Consider the following 27,298-nt stretch of genomic DNA (forward strand, 5'->3'; position numbering starts at 1 on the left):
GTGTGTGTGTGGAGAGAAAATGCGTTACCACTACAATTACAATGGCTATTAATTAATTTCCATGCATATTAGTGCTAGATCCTTTAGATTGCATTGAAACTTTGTTATGACACCATTTCTTGTAAAGTTAAACTTCCAGAGTGGTTTTGTTTGTTTGTAGCATGGTGCGGTCAGTAATACTTGAGGTTAACAAATTCTTAATAGTTCTCAGGACTGTACAGAAAACAGGTCATAGTTCTGGACTTTTCCCTCCTGGCTGGGCTTCTGTAGGACTGCAAACATTACCCTTAGTGAAGAAAGTTGAGATCATGCCTGCCCAGTGGATAGCAGTGGGATTTGAGAGCATGTGGTTGACTTAAAAGTATTTTATTTTTTGTTTAATACTTGTATGCCACTCATAGCATGTGGAAATTAAGCAATGGAGAATATATAGCAAGTAAAAAAACACCATTAGCCTGCAGAACTCCACATTCACCATTCATCATCGCCTTTCACCACATCCCTAGTAATAAGTAAAATGAAGCGATAGGTTACAACATGGGGTTTTGGGTTATGGTTGGCCCTTCCTGTGTGAAATGCATTCCCCAGGAAAGTCAGCCTGGAGCCATTCCTGATGCTATTCTTGGCTAGATGTGTCTTTCACCCTGAACTGTTTTTCACATTTTAGCTACTTCGCTATATATTCATGCTACTAAAAAATTCCATGCCTTTTATTTCAAAAGGCAACTTTAGCTTAAAGGAAATACGGTTTAATGAGAAAGTTGCCATTAGCAAAATATTTCAGGACTGGGATTCCTCTGCAAACATCCTGGATATCATTTAAGGCAAAATAATTGAGATCAATTATTTTGAATGATGTTTTTTGCCTTCTGAATTCAGTACAAAGATCCCTGCACCTACTTTAATATTCAGCTAATCTTATTTCTGGCCTCTGAAATTTTAAATATTACAAAGATGGGTTTTTAAAATCCAAAATACCTAGTGGTCCATGCTGTAATTTTGTTTTTTCTACTAACATAACAAATCTGAAGACCAGGTGTAATGTAGCAAATGTAATTAAGGTCATCCAGTGGAAGACTAGTGGGTTTCCTTGTGCTTGGCCACTGTGAGAAGAGGCTGCTGAACTAGATGGGTCAGAGATACAATCCATAAGGCACTGCTTATGTTCTTATAGTTTAGGAAAACAAGGCATGTATTTATGAATCTCAATCTACTAAAAAGCTGCAGTAGAACCATCCTGGAATGAGCATCTCTACATTTCCTTTCAAACATAATACTCTAGAAAACTGGTGCACTCAATACATCAATATGTTAATGGAGGGTCCTTACGAGGAGCTTAGAAAAGCAGAATAAAGAACTGCAGGTAGGAATATATGAGCGCATTCACATTAATTGATCCAATCAAGCATGGCAAGTGAGTCTTGGAAAAACAAATTCTTAAAAAGCCTCCATAGCTGACTAGTTTAAGGGCAGAATGTCACCTTTATGATAAGACAAAATGCGGGCAATAGATGATCCTGCCTATGGTGAATTATGACTCAATTCACAGATTGCTGTTAAGCAGAGGACTTGAATGTCTTCCATGCGAATAAAAGGAAGCAAAACTCTAATGGACTAAGAAAAAATTCTCCACAAAAGACAGACTTCACAAGGAGGTACCTTGTGGAAATGTTTTTCTTTGTACCTTCTCTAAGGTATAGCAGAGTGAGTTTATCAGCTCAGAAGCCGCACCCCTCTTGGCCTTTATTTTTTAACAGATTCCTCAGCCTGAAAGTTTCTGAAACTCCATTCTATGTCATAATGTCATTTGCTTGATTTGCTATGCTGTGTGAATATAGTTAAGTGTAGTTTGTTCAGTAAATCTTGACTAAGCAAACGCTATGAGTGAACTTGGCCAATTATGTGATTAGGGTTAATGGAAACTAGAATTCAATAACTAAATTTTCAGATAGATTGATAGGTTCAAAAAAAAAGGAAATAATTATACCAGTTGCTCAATAAAGATAGCAAAAAGCTTATAGATAACAAAAGGCAGAGTTTATTTTGGCTTAAGCCTTTTCTGAGAAGAGGATATGTATTTCACAATATAACCGTGAAGAGAGATAAAGGAGCATGTTTGCAGATTTTGCTTGGTATAGACAATGCCTCTTGACCTTCAGTGAGGACAGATGACTTGTACCTTAACTATTGAAGGAACTTACTGATCTGGCGTGATCTTTTTTTTAAGAATGAGAAAACAGGTGATTGGAGGGCACATGTTTCAAGAAGGAAAGGGGAAACCTAGGAACTACAGACCAATGATTGATACCTAAATGGATGCTTTCATTTGGATTTCTGCATTGGGCAACAGGTTGGACTCAATAATCTAGATGGCCCTCTCTCTTTTACAGGTTGGACCACAAAGTATTGTGGGTTAAAGTGGGTTAACAAAACACAATGGCTGCATTCATGGAAAATGCTATGTCCAAGAAGTTGATATTTAGCAAATGCTGAACCACAAACAAGCCTTAGCCTATCCTACAGTTGTACAGAGGAAGCCTAACATTCTAAAGACTTAAACCAATTTTTCCTAAGATAATTTTAATGAATGTAAATGCAACCAGAAAACAGTGACCACGAGACACTGACTCCATTCCATTCACTTTGCACAACAATGTGTACTTGGTCTATTCGAAGCCTCCTGACTTGGTTCCTCTGCCTAGGAACATGTTCCAGACATTGCCTCCCTTTGGCTTGGCTTTACTGTTTTCACCCTTCAAGAGTCATGCTAGCAACCTGTTCTGAGTCAGTAGCAAAGAACTCCATCCACGGAAATGGTTTAGGCTGCATCAGCCATTAATTTACCAGCTCTATGAGGCATTAACAGCTTCAGCCTATGACCACTTTCACTGCCAAATAGATGGATGGGTGGCATGCAAAATTGTTCAGTAATCAGTGCTCTAGCAAGTGTCTTGTCCTAAGGGACGTATCGTAACACGAAAAGCCTGCTGTTCAGAGCAGCCACTCAACCAAATCTCCCCTCAAGCTGAAACCTATTCAAACCAATTACTCTTCCATTCCCAGCTGCTGCAGGAATAACCAATAAGCTTGTCCACAGTTCAGAAAAATGAGTTCTGCTTATCAATCGTGCCCAAAAGCATAAAGATCCTAATGCAGCCCTGGAGCTGCATCAGTTTGAAAAGCACAGGGGAAAGTGTCTTGCCGACTCCCTGCCAATAAGTAGGCACTGACCTTTGGTATCCTCACATCTGTGCTAATAATCAGTGTTAGAATAGCAGACCCCAGTTTGTAGTGGGAAGGAAATGTAGTATGGAAAGAAGTAATGTTAACAACCGCTACATCAGAACCATCACAGATGGCATCTGGAGCCAGCTGTTTCTCATAGTTAAAACCTTACATTCTACAATAGTGCCCATCCAACATTCCTGCGGCTTGAATGGTAGCTCAAATATATTCCATTTTGGCAAGAGGGAGCATAAAACAAAACAAAACAGCTGGACGTTGCTAGGGGTACAACATTGAAACAGCATTCTGAACAAATGAGAGAGAATTCAGGACACAGGAAGTATAGAGTACCAATTCTACTTCAGAAAGGTCTAATATTCACAAGTTTTAATACTTGTGGCCATTTGATAATCCTCTGAATCTTAGACTTTGGCAAAAAAAAAAAAAAGTGCCGGAAGGACCACATCATGCTTATTAAGAATATAGTAACAGGTGTGATGTGTAAGTCTATGCATTCAAAGCAGGAAAATTTCCTCTTCTGTCCTAAGGATCCAAATCCTTCTCACCCAAGTTGCTTGAGAGATGTATAGCATCTGCCCAGACCACAGCAAACTTTATATTGTCCTAGATACCTTAAGGGCATTTCTCTATGACAATATTAAGATAATCTAGTTTAGAAGTATTTTATGAAATAAGGCACTTTTCAAGGACTCAACAATAGTATCATTTCCAACTTTCAGTTGAGATGAATTTATTTGAGGTTAATTGTAATATTAGTCAGAGAAGCAAGATAGCGGAAGGCTGCTTCTCTTGACTTTTGAAAAGCACATGACTGTGTAGTAAGATGACCTTTCTGGTTGCATCTGTTAGCCAGAAAGAAAAGAGCAGCTGCAACAAGATTACTTATTGCTTTCCCCATCAGAAAATGTTTAAATGCCACTTGTCCTGTGACTGTACAACTGAAACATGCTGTAGATCTCAACTAGTGCCTCAAATGGCCCCGGTCAGGTCAGCTTCATGGTTGGCAACTACTGAACCAAAGTCGTATGTTCATACATGTGCATGTATGTTTGAGGCAGGCAATCATTTCATCGTCATACAAAACTATCAGGATTCAAAACACTGGCTTTCCCAGTGACGGAAATTGAGAAGAGAAATGGTTATTAAAAAGTGGTGCAAAGACATTCATGCATCCTATGCAACACTCGGACATCCCTCTCAGAAAGCAAAGCAGCTCAAGTTCTATCTCGCATGCTCAAGTTGCACACCCGTCTGGTCTGACCAGCCGCCCTTTCATTCAGCACTTGAAAGGGGTAACCCAAATCAGCAACATACACCCACCACTTCTGAATCCCTAGGGACTGGGTAAGGTGGCTGGGGTCATGGGTCACTATGTGATCATTCCTATTTTAAAGGAACAAGATCTTGATTATCCACACTTATAAGGGGCCCTATTCCACAAAGCAATGATGTTTCTCTTCAGACGTTTCGTTTGCCTCTCAGAATTGGCACTCTTTTTATCTTCCCATTAATCAGAATTGCAGCTCTTCAGCTTGCTGCTCTTTATTAATATTCCTCTATCAATGCCTTCAAAGGACATGTCGTTATCACAGTCCTTTCTGAGAGAGGGGTTTTCCGAGAACCTTATAATTTCACTATTAACATTATTTAAGGAGGGCTTTCATCTGCAAAAATAATCTTATTTTGTCCCAAGCATAGTGTTGATTTAAAAAAAAATCTATAAAAGCCTTAATTCCTGCAAAAAGACTTGCTAAGATCCAATGCTATAGGATCATTTTATTCTTTAACTTACAAGTCCCATCATAAACAAATCACAACAACTGAAGTGAGCCATATACAGAGTCCTCCATCCCTTACTTTGTTTACTCCATTGCAACTGGTGGAATCCCCTCAATGTCCCGACATTTGGAGTTCACCAGTTCCCTGCGGATTTCTGGAGAAATCTTGGAATGGTTGTGAAACTTCAGCAACTCCAAGAGAGCTTCTTTCTGCTCAGAGGACAGGTCCTCTTTGTAACGCTGGGCAAACGTCAAGAGGCACTGGTGCCAAAGGACAGGTAGGGTTCGCTGATCTTTCTGAAAGGCTAGAAAGTGAAAAACTAGAGCATCTACAACACGGAAAGGCAAGGCATATTTCTTGTCAATCAGCAGACGGAGAAAAATGCTGTTGGCACCACTGTATTCCATCTCAGCAATCTTTAGCATAGCAGCTCTAGCACAAGAAAAGGAGAAAAGAATGGAAATAACATTTGAATGCATGTTTATATAACAATTTGATCGTCTGATTGCAAAACTTAAGCGAAGGGTGATCAGGGGCCAAAGCATTAAGGGAATTTCCATGTGCTTTCAAATTTGCTTTGAAGGAGAAAATTGGGATTCCTAGTGATGAAGTTAGAGGAATAGCAAATCCTGTCCCTCTGCCTCAAATCCAATAGCTCCAGGCATGGATTTGGCCGTGCCAGCTGGGATTATAGTTAAGTCTAACACATACAGAGAACACCAAATTGGGGAATGATGAGTAAATCTGACGGGCACTGGCCAAAAAGCAATTTGGGTTGTGGTTGGAGCAATGAATTGCAACATGTCCACAATTTAGGTTGCTAATGTCTGTTACAGATGGCTCTTCTGTGCTTCGGAGGTAGCCTGATTTGTAGAGATAAGAATCTGAGGCTTTTCTTTTGAGCTTTACCTCCTTCTTGCATGGGTACCTGCTATTGTCAGGGTATCAGAGTGGAACCAGTGGAAAAATTGGCAACCCTATTTCTGGCATGATTTAATTTTCCCAAAACATTTAGGCCACAGCAATCATATTACATTGCTGAATCCAAGGAATATGTAAACGCTTAAATTCAAGAATATTACAAATCAAGCAAGGATTTTGTAGCAGGCTATTTTTATAATTCCCATTGCAGATTATGAATACAGTCTGAAATATTTTTTTTCTTTCAAGACACTAAAATAAATTTTTGCCAGCAAGATTTGAGAGCCAAGGATACATTTATAAATGGCAAAGGAGACCTTCTCCACATTCATGGCTCAGGACCAGGCTATCTTCGAGACCGCCTTCTACCACATAGCTCCCAGCAACCGGTAAAATCCCACAGAGTCGGTCTCCTCCGGGTCCCGTCAGCTAAACAATGTCGGCTGGCGGGCCCGCGGGGGAGGGCCTTCTCTGTGGCTGCCCCGGCTCTCTGGAATCAATTACCTCCTGAAGTCTGGACCGTCCCCACCCTATTAGCCTTCCGGAAAGCGTTGAAGACCTGGCTCTTCCGGCAGGCCTGGAGCCGTTAATCTCGTTATAGTGATCTTGCGAGACCCAGCCACAAATTGGAGTGTATGTGTTTTAACATTTTAACATTTTAATGTCTTCTTTTAACTTTTGTATGAGATATTGTTGCATTGTTTTATTCTCTGTTGTAAGCCGCCCAGAGTCCCTTGGGAGTTGGGCGGCATAGAAATGCGACAAAATAAATAAAAAATAAATAAATAATTCACATCCAAGGACTATTTTCTTTCCATTGTTAATTAGCTCAGCTCTCTTACCCTGAATGAAGGACTGGAATAGAGCACTTGGTAAGGATGCTGCCCACAATGATTGCCTCTCGCAATGTGCATGTTCCAGACTCACACAGAGGGATGAGAATTCCTGAGAGGAAAGGGAGGGTCAGAGATAACATAGCCTCTTCTAATGTAACACAAACAAAATCCCCATCAGAAGCTCAAACAAAAACAAAATTCCTATCAGAAGCTCACACCAGCACTAAGTTGATTTTTCATGCTTCAAGAACCTGAAACTTCAAGAATTACATTGCTCTTAGGTTAACCAATGTCCTTCTACTGACCTACTACCTTATGGAGTATACCAACTACAGGTAATCGAGTTACGAATGTAATGCAGCCTGCCAATTATATTCGTAACTCAAGGATTCGTAGGAGTTAATCATGTAACTTGAAAGTGATCACTCCCTGCTTTCGCCCAGTCTCACTAATCAAGTATGCAGGTCGTTAAGTGCACAAGCATCTCAGGGTGGCGAAGGCCATGAGTGGCTTAGTGATGGAACAGGCCACCTGAGGCCTCCTTGACCCACTGAGATACCTCATGCTTCTCCCCTCCCATCCTGCCGTGCAGGAATCATTTAGTTTGCAAAGATCTGTCTCCTCTCCCCTGCATTTTCTTTGCTTTTGAGTGAGAGGAGAGCAGGACAATTTCCCTTCCAGCGTCCAGTTGGCTTGCAAATGCTTTTCGTGCCAAGAGTGAAAGGTTCTGGGGGCCTTGATCCTGCTTGACTTCAGGCACCCATTCTCTGCAAAAACGGATGGGTGACTGAAGTTACACAAGATCAGACAGCAGAACCTTTCTCTCTCCGCACGAAAAGCACTTGCAAGGCGACCGGACAATGGAAGGGAAATTGTCCTGCTCTCCTTTCCCTGAAAGGCAAAGAAACCATGGCAGAGTGGAGACAGATCTTTGCAAGGTAATTGAGTCCAGTGTGGCAGGATGGAAGGGGGAAGCAGTTATGAGGAATGGGAGTGCAGGGGAATAGGGTGAATGTTGCAGTGCCTCTGTGGTCGTTCGTAAGGGCGAACACTGCCATGGTGCTGCAACATTCATAATTTTGGGACTTTGTCGTAAACATTTGGGAGGGGTTATCTCATAACTTCGAAGGATCACTAATTGAACTGTCATAACTAGAGGATTACCTGTACAGATCCACTGATCACTTTCTGCTGTTAGTTATAGCTAATTAGTATGAACAGGGTTAGCCAGCCTTGGTCTCACCTCTACTAATTGTCTGTCTTTATCAATAATCGTATGTTTTAATCTTTTTCAAACACTATGCCACCTCATTCATCAAGAATCATAAGATACAACACTTAGTGATAGTCATAGAGTACTAATAAGCAATCAAATCATATTGTAAAACAAATCAAACAATATAAATTGTAAAGATACAAGCAACAAGGTTATAGTCATATGTGGGAGGAGATAGGTAATAAGGGGGATGAGAAGAATAATAGTAATACAGTCTTAGTAAATAGTTTGACAGTGTTATGGGAATTAGTTGTTTAGCAGAGTGATGGCATTCGGGAAAAAACTGTCCTTGTGTCTAGTTGTTCTGGTGTGCAGGGCCCTATTAGATTGCAGAGGGATATCAGAAAGCTGGATCCCATCACCTCTGCAAAAGAACCCTCCTCCATCAGGTTCCTCCTTCTATCTTTTGTTGCTTGGTGGAAGCTATTCTGAGGTTGCACTGGAGGAAGTCAGCCTCTCCTCTGATCCAGCTGAGGATTCAGCAATGCCAGTTCCTCTTCCTTTTGAACCATTTCTTTTTCAGCTATTTGGACTGCAAACAGAAATGGGTGCCCCCATCCCACAAACTCCTTGATCTCAGATTACAATCCTAAAGAAAGAAATTTGCCTCACTGAATTTGAATCTGTCAGAATCTTTTTTTTTTGTTCTTTCTAAAGTGGTGCGTGATATAAAAACTATTTATTTATAGTAGTAGGGGAAGAAATACTGTCTGACAAGCAAAAACAGAACAAAGGCGAACACATATTTCAGATCAAAATGAAACTTCTAGCTCGCATATCCTATCGTATTGCCTTTTAAAATAAATGTATTACAGAACAATGGTAGCAGTGAAGTGTAAGAGAATAAATCTGAAACAAATACTCATGAGAACATTAACAATGTATTTTCTAGCTAATACCAAGAAACTTAAGAATTGCTTGACAATTTTATATCTTAAATTACCATTCAATTGTAACCAACTCACCTTTGAACCATGCTCCGGGTTTGAACAAGGCCTTCTTCAGTGCCATATAAAGATGGAAATTGAGGCGTTTGTATTCAGCAATATCATCTCTGATTCGTGGGAGAAGCACGAGATTGTAGAATCTCTGGGCCATCCTCTCTTTAAGATTAGATGAAAAAATTCTAGAACAGATAATAAAAGCATGGAAGGTAGGAGAGAAGGTGAAAAAGGAAATATTTCAGCTGGGAAAACTAGATAAGTGAAGATCAACTGTTTTATAATACAGTTTAAATATCATTTTAGTATGTTTATAATAATCTCAATAAACTTTTTATACAACCACCAGGCTTCAGAGATGTTCACACATACAAAAGGCAAAACCTAAAAAGGCCAGAACCTATAAAAACCTATAAAAACTAGAACTTTAACATATCTGGATCTCATAAAATTCTCACAACTATCTTCAACAAGAAAATTAATGTTTGCAGGGGCTTTAATATTCAGAAGAAAAGAATGGATAAAAATGATTGATTCAGGAATAGAATTCCAGAGAATTCCAGAATTTCTGTTCCCCTTCCAGGTCATGTTGAACCTCCCCCAGGCTGATGCATTTTTGGTGAATTCAAAAGGGCTCTGGAAATATTTCTTCCCCAGAAATGATTGAAAATGTCTAAGATATAACATTCTGGTCAAGATAAACCTGTTTAATCTGTGAGAAAAAATATGGAATGTCCCTAAACTGAGTCATCAAAGTGGATTTCATCTACTATTACTTTTATAATTATAATGGTCGCGTTGGTGGATGATCTCTGGAGGGTTCGGGATAGGGGTTGCTCCTCTATCCTGGTCCTGTTAGATCTCTCAGTGGCTTTTGATACCATCGACCATGGTATCATGTTCCACCGGTTGGAGGGGTTGGGGTTGGGGTTGGGGGGCACCGTTTTGCGGTGGTTCTCCTCCTACCTCTCTGACCGGTCGCAATCTGTGTTGGCAGGGTGGCAGCGATTGACCCCGAGGCGCCTTGTTTGTGGGGTGCCGCAAGGGTCGGTCCTCTCGCCCCTTCTGTTCAACATTTATGTAAAGCTGCTGGGTGAGATCATCCGTGGCTTTGGGGTGGAGTTCCATCAGTACGCTGATGACACTCAGCTGTACATCTCCACCCCAGGCCACCCCAACGATGCCCTTGAAGTGATGTCCCGGTGCCTGGAGGCCGTGCGGGCCTGGATGGGGAGAAACAGGCTCAGACTCAACCCTTCCAAGACCGAGTGGCTGTGGCTTCCGGCGTCCCGATATAGCCAGCTGGTGCCATCGCTGGTTATTGGGAGCGAATCATTGGCCCCCCCGGAAAGGGCTCGCAACTTGGGCGTCCTCCTGGATACACGGATGTCTTTAGAAGAGCATATGATGGCTGTGGCCAGGGGGGCTTTTTATCAGGTCCGCCTGATACGCCAGTTGCGTCCCTTTCTAGATCGGGACTCCCTACACACGGTCACTCAGGCACTCGTCACTTCCCGCCTGGACTACTGCAATGCTCTCTACATGGGGCTCCCCTTGGGGTGCACCCGGAGGCTCCAGTTGGTCCAGAATGCGGCCGCGCGGGGGATTATGGGAGCGACGGGGTGCTCCCATGTGACACCTCTCCTGCGCGAGCTGCACTGGCTTCCTGTGGTCTTCCGGGTGCGCTTCAAGGTGTTGGTGACCACCTTTAAAGCGCTCCATGGCTTAGGGCCGGGGTATCTACGAGATCGCCTTCTGCCGCCAATAGCCTCCCACCGGCCAGTTCACTTGCACAGAGAGGGCCTCCTCAGGGTGCCGTTGGCCAGACAATGTCGGCTGGCGACCCCCAGGGGAGAGCCTTCTCTGTGGTGGCACCTGCCCTCTGGAACGACCTACCCCCAGAGATACGCACGATACCAGACCTCCGGACTTTTCGTCGGGCCCTGAAAACACATCTATTTCATCTAGCCGAGCTGGCTTGATCCCATCCTTGCGGTTTTAATTTGTAATTGGTTTTAACTGGGTTGTTTTAAATTGATGGCAAAAATTATTTAATGTCTTTTAAACTGCTTTTAAATTTTATATGTTGTGTTTTACCGTGGCTGTTCACCGCCCTGAGTCCTGTTGGAGAAGGGCGGTATACAAATTAAATAAATAAATGAATGAATGAATAAATATAACACAAGCTTGATTTAATGTGTTGAAACTGTCACTATGAATGTATCCAGATCAGAAAGGAGCTGCTAGTAAATGAAAACCAGCATAGCAGCATTATTTATAGCAGAATCCCACCTTGTGGCCTGGTACATGGCAGCTGCCGTCCATGTTTCTGGCTCTGTGATATAAAGCATCTGCTCCCAATTGGATAATGCTGGGACAATCTTGAAGGCTTTGGGCAGCTTTCCACTTCTGTATTTTGACAACACCTTTAGCAACATTTTTAAAGTGATTAATTATATGGTAGCAATAGACAGCATTGCTTAATTACAGGCTATATTTATTGTTCATAAAGTCTTTATAGCAAAGAGAGATATCGGAGATCCTTCATGAATATCACTCTATTTTTTTCACATCAGCTATGGTTGTGCTAACTAATAAAGTAAAGGTAAAGATAAAGGTTTCTCTTGCACATACGTGCTAGTCGTTCCCGACTCTAGGGGGCGGTACTTATCTCCATTTCAAAGCTGAAGAGCCAGCGCTATCCAAAGACTTCTCCGTGGTCATGTACCCGGCACTAAAGGCGCACAGAACGCTGTCACCTTCCCACCAAAGGTGGTCCCTATTTTTCTATTTGCATTTTTTATGCGCTTTCGAACTGCTAGGTTGGCAGAAGCTGGGACAAGTAACGGGAGCTCACCCCATTACGTGGCACTAGGGATTTGAACTGCTGAACTGCTGACCTTTCGATCGACAAGCTCAGCATCTTTTTTTAATTTATTTATTTAATTTGATTTATATGCCACCCTTCTCCGGAGACTCAGGGCGGCTTACAATGTGCTAAGCATCTTAGCCACTGAGCCACCGTGTCCCCTGTGCTAAGTAATAAGCTTCATCAAAAACATTTCTAATTAATATTAAAAGCTATAATAAACTGAAGTGCAGTATTAGTTATGAACATCACGCAACTGATGTACTAGAAGTTTTTTTCCCCCAGCAATTAGCTCACAATTATTTATATACATGATTTACAAACTCACAGCTAGCAAAACACATACCCATTACACTTACTTCTTTGACACCTTTGTAGACTTCCAGGACACGTGGGTTAAGCTGTGGCATGGGTCGGCCAGATATTTCTGACATTACTGTCTCCACCTCCGTCTGTTTTTCTGTTAGCTTTTCCATGATAATGTCTGCTAAGGTGCGCCTAATAGGTGCCAAATGGAGGAAAATGGAACAGATAACTTATTCAGCCCCTTATTAGCAAATTAAGTAGGAGAAACAGCATTAAAGATGATTCTTAATCTGACTTAATCTGATCAGAATAAAGTTTCTTAGGTGGCCCTTCACCATTACCTGCCTATGATTGTTCAGTTCAGAAGATTTTGGTTAAAAACAAGCAACTTGAAAGTGGCAACATCTTTACTTATATTATCATTTAATACTCCTGTCCAATCTCTTCAAAAAATACAAGCTTATTTTCTACATTTAAGGTAATTTAGGTATTCCTTTGTTCTCCCATGAGAACAAAGCCTTCTTCAGAGCAGATTTGGGGTGTATACAATGGTTGCAATGGGAAGAAAACAAGCAATGCATAATGATGAAATACAGTCACCACTGATAAATATGTTGTACTTTTGAAAATGCCAATTTTACAGCCTCTCATACATCCACATACTATTTAATCCACAAAAGTTAAAAATGAATATACCTAAAAAGTTACATTCTAAAGTTATGCCAATAAAAGTAAAATTCTAAGGGAGATAAACTATATAATATTTGTGTTGGGTTTCAAATTTGTAAGGATAGTATACACACACACACACACAAATATTATAATAGATTTGAATCTCAAGATTCTAAATGCAATATTCTGTACCCAATAATTAAAGCACCATCTGCTGGTTAAACAACAACAACAAAAGGAAATTTTAGAATTATAGAGTACCTTGTTGCTAGCTGAAGCATTGGTTTCACCATCTACTAAGGAATACTGAGGCATTAGTGAGAGAACATCCCCAACCCCTTAAGATTTGCATCTGTATATCCATTACTATTGGAGGCTCCTGAACAGGTAAATTTTTCTGAGGTAGTCTGAAGCTGCTTAGATCCATTAGGAGACACTGACATGTGGAGAAACTGTCATTCTGATCTGTACCATTTGAACTGCCCTATCTGAATACAATGGAGAAGTTCCTATAGTGGATAAGAATAAAATGTGGCCCACATAATTCCTACGGTAAACATGAACTATAAGAGATTATACTAGTGACCTAAAATCTGTTCATCTCCTGCACTTACTTATATGAGGAATTATAATTAGAGAATTTTCTGTGGATAAAGGGAAAGTAAAACCTCCTTAGTCTTGATGAGAACCACTCAATGAAAGAGTTACTATTTAGGATGGGGCTACTGCAAGATGGACCAGGGCTTGGATAGTAATGGGAAACAAGTGAGTTGGCTGTCTAAACATGACCAGGATCTTATTTACAGTTGGTAGAAAAATTTATTTAAACAAATCTATCGTTTTGAACATTGTAAGACTGAATTTGAAACAGAATTGTGTTCAAATGATGAACATGTAGTTGCTAAAATGTATGAAATTTTATTGAAATTTTAAAAAGAAGTAAAAGCAAAAGAACGTTTGATAGAATGGGTTAAAAATCTGGATTATAATAGATGGAACAGATGGAAAACATGATAGAAAGCATTTAAATTTACATTGTGTTATAATCTTAAGGATGTGTGTGTGCAGTGGCTCAGCAGTTAAAAGATATTGAGTTTATCAGCTGGAAACAAGGCAGCCTGGGTTTGAAAGCCATGCAAGTGATATCTATTTACTTGCATTTGCAAGCTTTCAAACTGCTCCGGTCCACCGAGCAGTTTGAAAGCATGCAAATGCAAGTAAATAGGTATCACTTTGGTGGAAATGTAAGTGTTCCATGTGTCTCGTGTTGTGATCCGCCAGCAGCCTACAGAGCTGGCAGGGGAGTCGGACAGTGAGGAGGCTGGGAAGGAACATGGGCCAGTCCTGGAGTCTGGGGAAGGCCCGGATGAGGGCTCTGCGTCCGAGGCAGAGATGGGGCCAGGACCACCTGGGAGTGATGCGTGGACTTTGGAGCCCCCAGAGTCGGACAGCAGAGAGGCAGAGTAACAGGAGGAGCCTGTTCCTAGTGCACACGTGCGCAAGAGCAGCTAAAGCAAAAGGGACGACTCGGGAGTAAGGCCAGGAGATAATTGGTGCCTCCCATAAGGCTTAAAAGAGAAACAAAGGCACTTGGGCCTTTTGCAGGAAAGCAACATTGCTAACTCTGTTTCCAGTCAGCATCTCGTTTGTTTCTGAACTCTGTGGGGCTTTGCCAAGTAAGGCCCTTAGCAGGGTGTCAAAGGAGATAAAGGTTGGTGATTATCCCGAAGGAATTCTTCCGAAGGACTTTTTTGCAACTAATTGAGACTCAGCTGGGAATAAACGTAATTCTCAGCTGTTACAATAAAATAGGTTTTTTTGGGGACTAATTGTGTCTTGTAGTGACTCATTAAGCCTAGGTCACAACATCTTGGCATACAGTCATACTGACCACATGACATGGCAATGTCTTCAAATAACTCTGGCTCCCTCCCTAGAGTCAGAATCGACTGGACAGGGTATACCTTTTATCATCTTGAAACTCAACATTAAAAAAAAACTAAGATCATGGCATCCGGTCCCATCACTTTCTGGCAAATAGAAGGTGAAGAAATGGAAGCACTGTCAGATTTTATTTTCTTGGGCTCCAAGATCACTGCAGATGGTGACTGCAGCCATGAAATTAAAAGACAATTGTTCCTTGGGACGGAAGCTATGACAAACCTAGATAGCATACTAAAAAGCAGAGACATCACCTGGCTGACAAAGGTCTGTATAGCTGTGGTTTTCCTAATAGTAATGTATGGCTGTGAGAGTTGGGACTATAAAGAAGGCTGAGCATCGAAGAATTAATGCTTTAGAATTGTGGTGCTGGAGAGGACTCTTTAGAGTCCCATGGATTGCAAGGAGATCAAATCAGTCAATCCTAAAGGAAATCAACCTTGACTATTCTTTAGGATAGATACCGAAAGCTGAAGCTCAATAATTTGGCATCAAATGAGAAGAGACAACTCATTGGAAAAGAACTGAGGCTTCTGTTCCTTTTTACATTATTTGTAAATGCAATTATAAATTTTATCTTACTCTGTGATTACAACCTGTCTCCCTTCTTTCTGTAATTTATCCAGCTTAATCAAAACCCTGAATCATAAATTTATTTTTTCTGTTTTCTGCTAAAAGTCCTTGAGGTGTTGCCAATCAGGAATAAACATAGATATTGCCTTTTCTCGGCTCAAATTAGCCATCTCAGCAAGTTCTATTTACATCATCCATTCACAGTTTATCCTAGATGTTACCCTAATATCAGTAGTTGATCATTTGGCTTACCTCACTGGTGGGTTCTTGCTCATAAACATTTCAATGGCTTTTTCGTCATCTGGATTTACAGTCATCTCTTCACAATACTCTTCCTTCTCCATGGCTCCAGCTGCCCCCAGCTCTGGCCACTCATCATCCTCTGCATCGGAGTCTCCATCCTTTGAAGTAGGTCCTTAAAAAGAAAGAAAATATTTTAGAGGAAGCAACTTTAGATTACATTTTTCATTTAAATGAGTAAAGTAGGAGATGGGGTATCTGCTACATTAGAATGTCCATTAAATCCCAATGGTATTTAATTAATATCTACCTTACCTGTTAGGCCTACATAAATTGAAATGGGATTTTATAGATGCATACTTTATGCAAATCAACTAAATCACAATATATTAGAGAGTTTACCAAACCTATATAATGATTAATTGATTATGTGCCATGAAACATGCGTTGACTCTTGGCCACCACATAGATTTTCTCCAAAATGATGTCTCCCTAACCTGGTCCTTCAAGTCTTATATATAAAATACATCATACAATAATATAAATATGTAACAGCAGTTAGAAATCAGCCCTGTACTAGATATTAAAAAACAATGTTACATCGAATTTTATTTCACTATCCGGAATAAAGAAAATAAGAGCTCTAGGTAACACAAGCCAGAAAGATTTCACATTTCTATTATTGACTGCAAAGCTAATCATCCTTCTACTAAAAAAAATGAAAACAACCCAGGAGTTATGGTCATAAGTTTAACTCCAGCCTCCCTCTACTGATAGTCTGTATGAAGGAAAAACAATGATTTTTTTAGTCGGGTTCAGACATAATTTTAGAATTTAGGCAGTTTGTGTTTCTCTGACAGTTAATCTCCTTGAGGGAGGCTGATCAAACTCCTGCTTGATCTCTCACAGCTTCTCATGGTGAGGTCTTGGGGTCAATTGAGAGATTTATATTCTTGGTGGGGTCAATTGAGAGATTTATATATCTTGCAGTTTCTCATAAGTGGCCTTTCTCTGTTGTGACTCTCACAACGGCATTCTGGAATCCCGGAAACCTATGCCATTATACCAGGGGTGAAATCCAGCAGGTTCTGGAGAACCGGTAGCGGAAATTTTTAGCAGTTCGGAGAACCGGCAAATACCACCTCTGGCTGGCCCCAGAGTGGGGTGGGAATGGGGATTTTGCAGTATCCTTCCCCCAGGAGTGGGGTGGAAATGGAGATTTTGCAGTATCCTTCCCTTGCCACGCCCACCAAGCCACACCATGCCCACCAAGCCACGCCCACAGACAGTAGTAAAAAAATTGGGTTTCACCACTGCATTATAACTTTTAAAACCCCTACTAAAAATCTTATGCGTTCAGCCTTGCCACTCCGTGTAAATCTTATGGATTACTCTCTCCCTCCCCCCAATTTGTTGCACATTGTGTTTAAATCATTTATCATTTTCGGGTAAACCGCAGCAAAAACGTTCTTTAAAAAAAAAAAACCACGTGTTTTTCAGAACACTTTGGCTGAGCAAAGGAAATACTTTGTCCCGCCTTTCCAGCCACAAGCTTCCTAGACACACTCACCCAGGACCGTCGTCTTCTTCCTGGGCTCGTGGCTCCTGCCGGCGCCGTGCTCGGCCTCCAGCTCGTCTTGCTGGATGCGAGCCTGCTGCAAGATCCGCCGGGAGAGCTTCTCGTCCACATACTCGTCCTCCACTTCTCCCCCACCACCACGCTTCCCTGCCTGGCCCCGTCGCTTGACCCTCGTGACGGGCTTCACGGCATCGCTCTGGGCAATCTGCTCGGCCAAGGGGACGCTCGCCGCCGTTGCCCCACCGGAGCCTCTCGGCCGCTTCACTTTAGGCATGTCCCCCGCCGATGGAGCACGCAGCACCGGGAAGAAATAGGGCTGCCCATACACGCATGCGCTCAATGCGCGTCACCCGGGTGCGGAGCTACAGCTGAAAACAGAGGTGACTCCGGAGAGCCTGGAGACTTTTAAAAACCTCCCCGAGAGATATAAGTGGCAATTTCCAGCTTTTTTTCTTGGAAGCTGTTTTTTGGTTATTATCTTCGCCTGACCTTTTTTGAGAAGAGCGCTGCATGTGGCATTGCAACACAGTTGCCGTGCGCTGGTCTCAGGGGGAAGAAGGAGTGCGGCTAGGCAGAATCAACGGTGGCCTTTCGTGTAGTACAGTGTTTCTCAACCTTGGTAGCTTGAAGATGGGTGGACTTCAACTCCCAGAATCCCCCAGCCAGCGGTGCTGGCTGGGGGATTCTGGGAGTTGAAGTCCACCCATCTTCAAGCTACCAAGGTTGAGAAACACTGGTGTAGTAGTCTTTGACCTGTCGAGAATTTAAGATGAAGGTGCCCGAGACTCTGCGGTGTATTGTTTATTGCGAATTGAGAGCACGCCGCACACTTGTGCTTAATCAATTCAGAACTGATTAATTGGTCAGTTCTGAATTGGTACTGATTCAGTACCAATTGGTGATTGGTACCAAATTACCCATTGGTACTGAATTGGTAATTCCTGTCGCCCCCATTGAAAACAAAGTAGCCTTTCGACTCAATCTAAAAATTATATAAGTTTATATTTGAGACCGTCGACTTGAGGAGAGGCGGGAGCAAAGCCCTTTGTCCACCTCTTTATATCCGTGCTCACTTCCTCAAAGTCACAAGGCGTTCAGATTGTCACTTGCGTGATCCTTAAGATTACAGTAGTGTGGTCGCAATTGCCCTAGATATAGTTAAAACCCCACACCCTTCTAACACTGATGATGTTACCTAGTTGGGTAATGAAACGTCTGCAAGGGAAAAAAAACCCCAAACTCAAGGTCCCCCCGGTTCAACCCTGACCTACAGATATTCTCTTCTATAGTTAAAACAGTCAAAGCGATACCTAAATGAAACTAAGTTTAATGTGCCCGTTAACGCCGAAGTGGGAATCCACCGGTCTCCAGGTAACAGACCAACTTAAAATGACCAAACTGAGTAATGCTGGAGGCGATAATTCAGCAATGCATGGGAGAACAAACCTCCTTCGCCTACTTTAAAATTTGCATTCCTCTCGCCTCCGTTAAAAAAGATACGCGCACGCCACAAATGTGGAGGCAGCTGGTGCAACTGAGGCACATGTACAAAGCACCACTTTGGTTTAATGTGCTATTATCGCAAACGACCTCCTTTATTTATTTATTTATTTAAATCTCCTTTATTTATTCTTATCGGGGTGTGTTTCTTGCAGAGTTAAGTGGGATTAATTCTCCCTAAATATCACAAAGGGAATAAGCAGCGTTTATTCAAGCAAGAGACGCTGCTCCCAAAGCCACGAGCGCCCCAGTCGTCGTTCGGCTACGTCACTTCCGCTTTGGTTTCTTCTGTTGGAAGCGAAGGCAAGGAAGGCGGGTCTGGCTGGGAAGTCGCTGCACGTTGAACAAGCGGAGAGGAAGCAACCCGGAGTTGGGGGCGCCCTTGGTGCAAAAAAAAAAAAAAAAAACCCGACCCCCATCGCCCGCGGAGGCCGTGGCAAGCATGGGCGTCACCTGGTAGGGTTATTTTGTTGATGTTACGAAGCTGATAATGTAGTGAAACGCTTTGGTTTGAGAGCCCTTAAATGTGCCAGGACGAGGTTGGCGCCTAACCGAAGAGGATCTGGGACTGTAATAGGTTTGTATCTTAAATCGCTGCCAATCGCAAGTAACGAGAGAGGCCGTGGAACAGCCCGAGGAAGCTGCAGACGCTTTAAAGAGACTTTTCCTACGGGTGGTGGAGTTTCTGATTCCTTTATACCCTCTTGCTGTCAAGGAAATATTTATAGCGCAAGATGCTCTAGAGTCTAGACTACCGCCCGTTGCTTTCAGTCCGCTCGGTTATAGAAGGTGGGGATCGTCGCCCAACACACCCGGAGGGCGCCAGGGTTGTCACAGATCGCGATACCGAAGAAAAGACGCGGCTAACATGGAAAAAAAAATAATCCCCGAGAGCCTCACGTTCCGTGGTTTTATGATGGTTTGACGGCTGCTGCTGCTGCTTTTATTTGCAGCAACGGTTAGCTAGCCCACGGTCGCATCCTCAGCCAATTTTTTAAAAAGTGTTCAATTGTGGTGGTGGTGGATTTCCTAAATGTTCCGGGTATTTCCTCATGAGCGTTTACACCTCCAGAAATAGAATTATGAACCTACATCTGATCTTATTCTATCAAATCAAAGTGTTATATCTGAATCGTTCCTTGAAGTTGCACCGGTTGCAGAGAGAAATAACTTCTTACGTGCTATAAATTTGCTTGATATATTTTTATTAAGTAATCCGAATCTAAAACTGCTGTAAGAAAAATATACTTTATTTAACTTTTATGTAGGCTGTTGCTCAAAAGTAAAACTAATTATATACTTGGGAAGGAGCATGTTTAATGTCGGCTCCAAAAATGTTTTTTGTGTACTAATGTATTAGTAAATCGACTGTGTGGGATTGTAGGCTTCATTGTTTTCAGTTTTGTTTGGACCAAACATAATTTTTATCTTTATTTTCGTAGAAAAGTATTTGGACAACGACAGACTCCAAGAATATGAGGCTATGGTTTAGATGTCATTTATGTTTAACCGGGGAAAATATTGACAGCTTAACATACAGAGACAAAGACTTCAGTCATATGCTGTCTTTGCCAGTTTGCTCTGAGTCCTAATGTATTATCTGAAGGGATCACATGTATGGCTTACCTTGTATTTTAATTTTGGCTTCTCAGGATCAAAAGGACATGGGTGGGAAATTAAAGTGTGTCTCTCTAGGTAAACTCTGTCTAGGTAAACTATGTTTTCTTCCTGTTCCTCAATTCATACTCACAGGAAAGGAGATAACAAGGACACAAAAAGCGTAAAAGTGATTTTGGACACATTTGGGCAACTGTGGCTTTTTACTATAGTGTGAAATCAGAAAATGTTATTGGCTAGTCACTGCGAATACAGGCAACAATGTTGCCTAACAGCTAAATCAATCCTGATTTGTCTGTTATTGGACATAGAACATTTTCTTGCCTATAGTTAGTACCAGATAATGTTTAGTGAAAGTGCTATTGCGATATAGAAGCAGTCTTCTCATTTGATGCAAAGTAAGGATGTTCCATTTCTTATACTTATTTCCTTATGTGTGTTGTCTCCCATTGCATTAAAAATAGGTTTTTTGGAGGTATTAGTTTTTCATAGTTAAAAAGTCATATTTCTTGTGCTAGTGTATCTCAGATGCCAGTAGCAGAGGGAAAAAGTGTTCAGCAAACAGTTGAAATCTTAACAAGAAAACTGGAGCTACTTGGTGCAGAAAAACAAGGAACATTTTGTGTGGATTGTGAAACCTATCACACTGCAGCCTCCACAATGGGCAGTCAAGGTGAGTTTTTTCTGTCTTCAAAAATTGGTATATTCAGATCGTTCCAGTACATTTCTATTCTTTAATTGGAATATGGAGACATTTAGATGCATCTTAGCAAGTAACTTTATAGCCAACTTTTTCTGCAAAGTAACTTTTATCATGCAAAGAGTAACTTTTGGACATAAATATAATAATTAATCTTAACTTCATATACTAATCATGAACTAATGAGGTTGTTAAGAAGCATGTTGGAAATCTAGTACATAGTGTATGTAAAATATTTTATCACACAATGCTCTCCTATTGGCTGTTTCATTAATTTGGATACTTTACTGAAGTATTGTAAGTTTCTGTGCTTTAGTTGTTTCTTTGTCTTACCTCAGTCATATGAAGATGACATACTATTAAGTCTTGGGCGATAGGAAAAGCTAATAGTTTAACAGGAATCTTGATATTTTACAGCAACGCTGCATTTTTCCCAAGTGCAAAAAAATTATTGTCTGCTCAAATGCACCTGGTCAATATCAAGCTTTCTTACTTCTTACCTGGTTGCCAGAAAGAATTATTTACTATATAACTTGGAACTGTAGTTGATCACAAACAGTAGCAAGATGTGGCTGAAAACTCAGTCTCAGTTTTGGGTTCCATTACTAGAAATATAATTTCCTAATGATTGGAAGGAATAGTTCCATTTATTTTATATAGGCCAGTAAACTCTTGTCTTACATAACCAGTTACAGGAACCGTATTTTGCACATTTCTGTTTGATATAATCCTTCCTAAAGAAGACCAGTGAGGATAACTGTCTGGAAAGTAAATCCTATAAGGAGAGACTAAAGGAACTGATTAAATATTCCTTGAAAAACAGTGACTGACATCTGAAGAGATGTCTCAGAGAAGAAGGCCATGATCATGTTAGAATAGAAAAAATGAAATTATCTTAAGTTACAAAAAGTCAAATTCTTTTTGATATTAGGAAAAAATTCCAAATGGTAAGAGTAACAGTGGAACCAGTTACCAGTTCTGCTCTAGAAGTATTGAAGAAGAATCTAAATAAGCTGTTGGGAATGCTTTAAATAGGATTTTTGGACAAAGCAGGATTGAACTCAGTGATTTAATTGTCCCGTTATAAGTAGAATGCTATTTTAATACTTTTCAGAACTATTTCTGCATTTTCATCCTGTTTTTATGTAAATAAATATGCTTTCCTTTTTGGTACCATTTTGTTTTAAAAGTTGCCTTCTATGTGCTCAATAGAGCAAGCAGAGAATTAACCTTTTATAAGGTTTAAAACACTGCAGTATTAACAACACTTATTTAGGGAGTGTTCTCCTGATCTGTATTAGAAAAGATAGGTAGATAGTATTTACCAGTTCTAGATGCTAGCTGTAAGGAAATTCATGTCAGGATTAAATATTCTGTTTAAACATTTGTTTATGTGGCTGTCCACAGAACATACTGCTGCTTCTCCTTAGTTTTGCTTAGGCCTAAACGTTCACAGCAGAGAAAATCCCCTTTCTTTCAAGTCATCTGGAAGCAAGCTCTATGCTTGTTTGAAAGATACATCCTTCACATTTAAGGCTAAAATCCATTAATCTGGAAGTAAATTCCTACTGCATGAAGTCTCTTCCATGTTTTGCTAAGTTATCTTCCTTTCCTGGGTTGTATTGTTAAGCTTTGCAGATATTTATTAAGGTTCTGTGCAAGAATGATTCCTGTCGGTTTTGTTTTCAGGCATCTTAAAGTATGCCCACTAGAACAGTGGTCCCCAACTCCTGGACTGTGGCCTGGTACCAGGCCATGGCCTATTTGGAACTGGGCTGCACAAGCAGCAGGTAAGCGTGCGAGTGCACACAGCTCCACTTGCATGAGTGGTGGGTGAGTGTGTCTACCACTTGCGCAAATGCAGCTGTGCACGTAAGCATGCTTGCTGGGGGGGGGCTCCCCCCGCTTCTTTCAGTTTCCCAAAACTGGAAAGGTTGGGGACCAGTGCATTAGAATGTCAACAGAAAAAAAAAATCAGTTCCATACAAAATAGTACTGAACAGAGTTGAACAAGCAATAGTTTTCTGAATTGAATAAAGTAACTCAATTGCTACTTTAAGATTCTAGTTAGATAAGGTAAATGTTCCTCTAGCTTAGAATAGTGTTTGAGGTAGCTGAATAACATAATTACATTTCACTTACATAAATCATCAGCAACCATCAAATCTTTTATGGAGAAAGAATCAGATAAAGATTCTGTAATAAAATCAAGTGCTTTGAAAAAGGGACAGTGATGTAACAGATGTTACAATTTTTTTGGTTTCTGAGAAAAAAGAAACAGTTTTCTGTTGTTTTGCTATTGTTTCAGGACAGGCTGCCAAATTGATGTATGTGATGCACAATTCAGAATATCCCCTCAGCTGTTTTGCTCTCTTTGAAAATGGACCATGCCTCATAGCAGATACCAACTTTGACATACTTATGGTGAAATTGAAAGGCTTCTTTCAAAATGCCAAAGGGAACAAAATAGAGAGCCGTGGCACTCGATACCAGTACTGTGATTTTTTGGTGAAGGTCGGCACAGTCACCATGGGGCCCAGCGCCCGTGGAATATCTGTTGAGGTAAGGGTTGGCTGAAATAAATAAATAGCATTATTAATATTTAGAATAATAGCTTTTTATTTGAGATCATATCCTGAATGCTCCATCATGCTGCACATATAGCATAGTTAGTGAAAGGTGACCATAGTATGTTGGTAGGGAACCTATCTTGACTAGAACAGCATGAATAAGCTTGGGATAAAACTGGAGTTTGTCTTGTGGCAAACTGGCTAAAATATTCAAAACTGACATCTGTGCCTTAGGATTATTAGCAGGGAATACTTAATGTAGCATGGATATGATTAAAGCTGATAACTTACGTGTTCCTCTTATTTACTATAAAGTGTTATATAAGAACCTGAATTGACAAAAGTCACCACCAGACTAGAAAGTTGACCAGACTAAGAGAAAGTGGAAGAATGATATAAATGTGGATGAAATTGCTCTGATCTTGGAGAGTAGAATATATACGTGGAAGTGAAAATATAGATTTAATTGTAATGAAAGCTGCCTAGAGTCTAAAATTTAGGTGACTTAAGTCAGTAAATAAATAACAGGGTTGGAGCTAAAACGTACTGTATGTTAAAAATTATGTTTTTCAATCATCTAGATCAGGAGTATCCAACCTTGGAAATTTTAAGACTTGTGGATTTCAACTCCCAGAATTCCCCAGCCCAGCCAGCATGAGAGTTCTGGGTGCATATGAAAATAGAAATTTGTAGGTTGGTGATAGTTGAAGGGTAATAATGCAAGAGCCAGGAATGAATTTGGGGGGGGCGGATTGCAACATTCCAAATGGATAGAATCCAGGGTTATTTCACTGACTTGCCTGAATGGGTAAAAAAACAAGATGAAATGACACAAAAAAATAGTGCAACGATAACATTAGAGATATATTGAGATCTTGAATATGCACGCTCTTTCGATCACAAACAATGCCATGGTGTTAGTTAACAACAAAATAGTTTGTAGTGAGTGCAGGTATTGTTAGAATGCTTAGTAAAAAAGTAGGAAATGCATGGAGAAATTTTAAGATATGTTGGTAGAGAGATATTGGGACAGTATAGGTCTGTAGCAAAGAATGAAAGTTTGTGAAAGGATTGCTGTTTTTTATTATAATTTTGTAGAAAATTTTAAAAACTTACTTGCTGAGTCATTTTATAAGATGCATATTTGCATTTTGAATCTTATCTGCAAGAAAGCCCTGTATTTGTTTTGTCACAGAACAGCAATATGCTACATGCCCAAATTTAAACGTAACTACACTTGGGAACATCAGTGTGAAAATTCCCTTTTCCCTCAAGTTTTCTAATTGTTGTTAGCTATGGAGCTAATTATGATTGATTCGTAATTTATTTTATTTTTTTTTTGTTATTGTTGTCAGGTGGACTATTGTCCATGTGTGGTAGCCACTGACTGTTGGAACCTTGTAATGGAATTCATGCAGAGCTTTATGGGAAATCATGCCCCCGGTATCCCCTCTGTGTTCAATAATAAGCATGACAGCATCTACAATCCAGCTGATACAATAGTTCAATACATGGAACTTTTCAACAAAATTCGCAAGCAGCAGCAGGTGCCTGTTGCAGGTATCAGATGAAGAAGTGTCAGAAAATGTTCTTCAAGTAAGCAACCACTTGTTGAATAGCAAATTCAATCCAGTATTCCAGATGGCAGTTGTTATCCAGCAAAGCAATATGTCTGTCTTGTAAATATCTTCTTGTTGAAGATGAATGCTGTCTCATATCAGACTCTCAGAAATGTGTGCCATAGTTTCTTTGCCCTTGTTTTAGATTCAGGGAATCTGGTCATGGAAACCAATATCTGTACTGTTATACATAGTTAAATAATTTGATATTAATGAAAACACAGAATCTGTTTCTATCGGTTTTAAATTGTTGATTAATTGTTATTGTATTCTTCTATCTAGTAGGGATTATCGTTTAGTTTGTATTTTACTCCTGCAAAACTTTTTGCTAGTTCTCACATAAATATATTAATCTTCCCAATTAAAAAGCTGTTAAAAGCTATTTTCTAATTAATTGAGCGAAGTCTTGATAATTAACTGCCTATGTACTGCAACTGTCTCTGTACAATAACCTTTCCATATACTCTGTTGAATTTTAAGTTGTTCGATGCAAGAAAAACAAGACTCTAAGTTTTAATGAGACCCTAGTAATGAATTCCCTTCCTAAATAGAAATGAATTTCCTTCCTTTTAAAGAGATAACCATAGCCTTTTAAAAAAAGTTCTAATTATCAATTGGACCAAAGAATTTAGGCATATGTTTTTGCTAAGGGGAATGGTAGCCATTAATAACACCTAACAGTACATCTTAAATATCACTGAACCCTAATATAAATCAGGTACACTAATATTTGTAGAATGGCTAAACATATGGTTGAACCAAGTTTCAGAATGTATTTTAGAGATTTAAATATACCTTAGAGATTATCTTCAATTCTGAATTGTCAGTATCAAATCAATTCCATATAGATTAACAACTTGGCTGTGAAAAAAAGTATATTTCAGTAATTGATTTTTATTGCCATCCATATAAAGACTCTGGTGTGAATTTAAAATGCAACCTGAGCTTTTTGATTCCTTGCATATGGGTAGCTGTTTTAACTTACAGAACTAGAGAATAAAAATACAGTATTTTAAAAGAAATTTCAGTTTTTCAATGTTAAAGTCATAAACTTGCAAATTTCATTAGGATTTTATATGGATATTTTTTTTATTCAGTCAGAGACTATATAGTTAAAGTAGTGACTCTTCTTTTATAACTGATTTTGGAATGTAATAACTTTTATTTGTCTATGCATAATAAGCATTGTCCTGTTGAAAAAGAGAGTAAACATTTGAAGTTTTGGTTTTGTGCTGCAGTCGTTAATATTTGGTCTATGTTTTTTTTCCATTAGAAAACATTAAAACTATATAGAATTAAACATTATGGTCAATATTATTGATTGGTTCAAAACAAATATTGCCCAAATTATTTGTTTTTATTGGGTAAGCAACTGTCATTTTAAGTCTATATGTTAAAACATTGAAGTACATAGAAATGTTTCTCAGTATTTTTAATCTTACTCATTGGCTACGAGCCCAGAAAGTTTTGACAAATTAATTGTTAATATATGCAGAAAATTGTCTGTATTGTAAGCAAATGAGTAATTTTAACGTAAGATAATTGAATCTGATCCATGAATCATATGTAACTTTAATATGTTGGGATTTTCGTGGTTGCTGATGAACTGCAGGCAAAAAAGACTGAAGACTCAGGCCTTTGGGTTGTTGATATTGTGCATTTAAAGGAGTTAAATATTTGTTCTAAATGTATATACATGGAAGTAAAACATTAAAAGTCAAAGACTGAAGAATGATACATGTACATAGAGCTTGCTTTTTACCTTTCCAGCCAGACTGCCTTTGTAAATAAAATCACAATATTCATATTTATCATGATCTGGACTCCAGCTTTGATAATTCAGTATGTAAAGGTATCCAAAGTATTATTTGATTAGATTGCTTTGAATGGGTTTACATTTTAAGACATGAGGATATAGATAAGCTTTGCTCAGCTAACTACCTATTTGATCCTTGGTCCTAATGGCTTATTAGATCTGGAATGGGGAGTTTAACTGGTTCAGGAGATTTTTTTTTAATCCTTACAAAACAATCATTGCATCACCATCAAAGACTGTAATGTGATAAGAGGAGAAATTGGCCTAGACTTTTTCCCCCTTCGCTAAACCGGGCGT

General features: G+C 39.9%; 2 protein-coding genes across 3 annotated transcripts; one reads left to right on the forward strand and one right to left on the reverse strand.

Annotated features, from left to right (window-relative positions):
- Window positions 1-2,015: 2,015 nt before the first annotated feature.
- Window positions 2,016-17,784, reverse strand: BYSL (bystin like). Its single transcript, XM_034414539.3, has 7 exons — window positions 17,171-17,784; window positions 15,613-15,775; window positions 12,228-12,366; window positions 11,292-11,425; window positions 9,024-9,184; window positions 6,789-6,891; window positions 2,016-5,457 (listed from the first exon to the last, which is right to left on the reverse strand). The coding sequence occupies exons 1-7, from the start codon at window positions 17,451-17,453 to the stop codon at window positions 5,109-5,111; spliced, it is 1,332 nt and encodes a 443-aa protein (XP_034270430.1). The 5' UTR covers window positions 17,454-17,784; the 3' UTR covers window positions 2,016-5,108.
- Window positions 17,785-18,982: 1,198 nt separating this feature from the next.
- On the forward strand, window positions 18,983-27,002 carry MED20 (mediator complex subunit 20). Of its 2 annotated transcripts, none has more exons than XM_034414543.3 (4): window positions 18,983-19,256; window positions 20,815-20,969; window positions 23,305-23,558; window positions 24,922-27,002. In XM_034414543.3, exons 2-4 carry the CDS (start codon window positions 20,825-20,827, stop codon window positions 25,135-25,137), a joined length of 615 nt encoding a protein of 204 aa, XP_034270434.1. In that variant the 5' UTR covers window positions 18,983-19,256; window positions 20,815-20,824; the 3' UTR covers window positions 25,138-27,002. The 2 variants fall into 2 exon arrangements, with proteins under 2 accessions (XP_034270434.1, XP_034270433.1); XM_034414542.3 differs by having other exon boundaries at window positions 18,983-19,135.
- The last annotated feature ends 296 nt before the right edge of the window (window positions 27,003-27,298 follow it).

This window comes from Pantherophis guttatus, chromosome 3 (genome assembly GCF_059756535.1).
Source record: "Pantherophis guttatus breed Tessera chromosome 3, ASM5975653v1, whole genome shotgun sequence".
NCBI lineage: Eukaryota > Metazoa > Chordata > Lepidosauria > Squamata > Colubridae > Pantherophis > Pantherophis guttatus.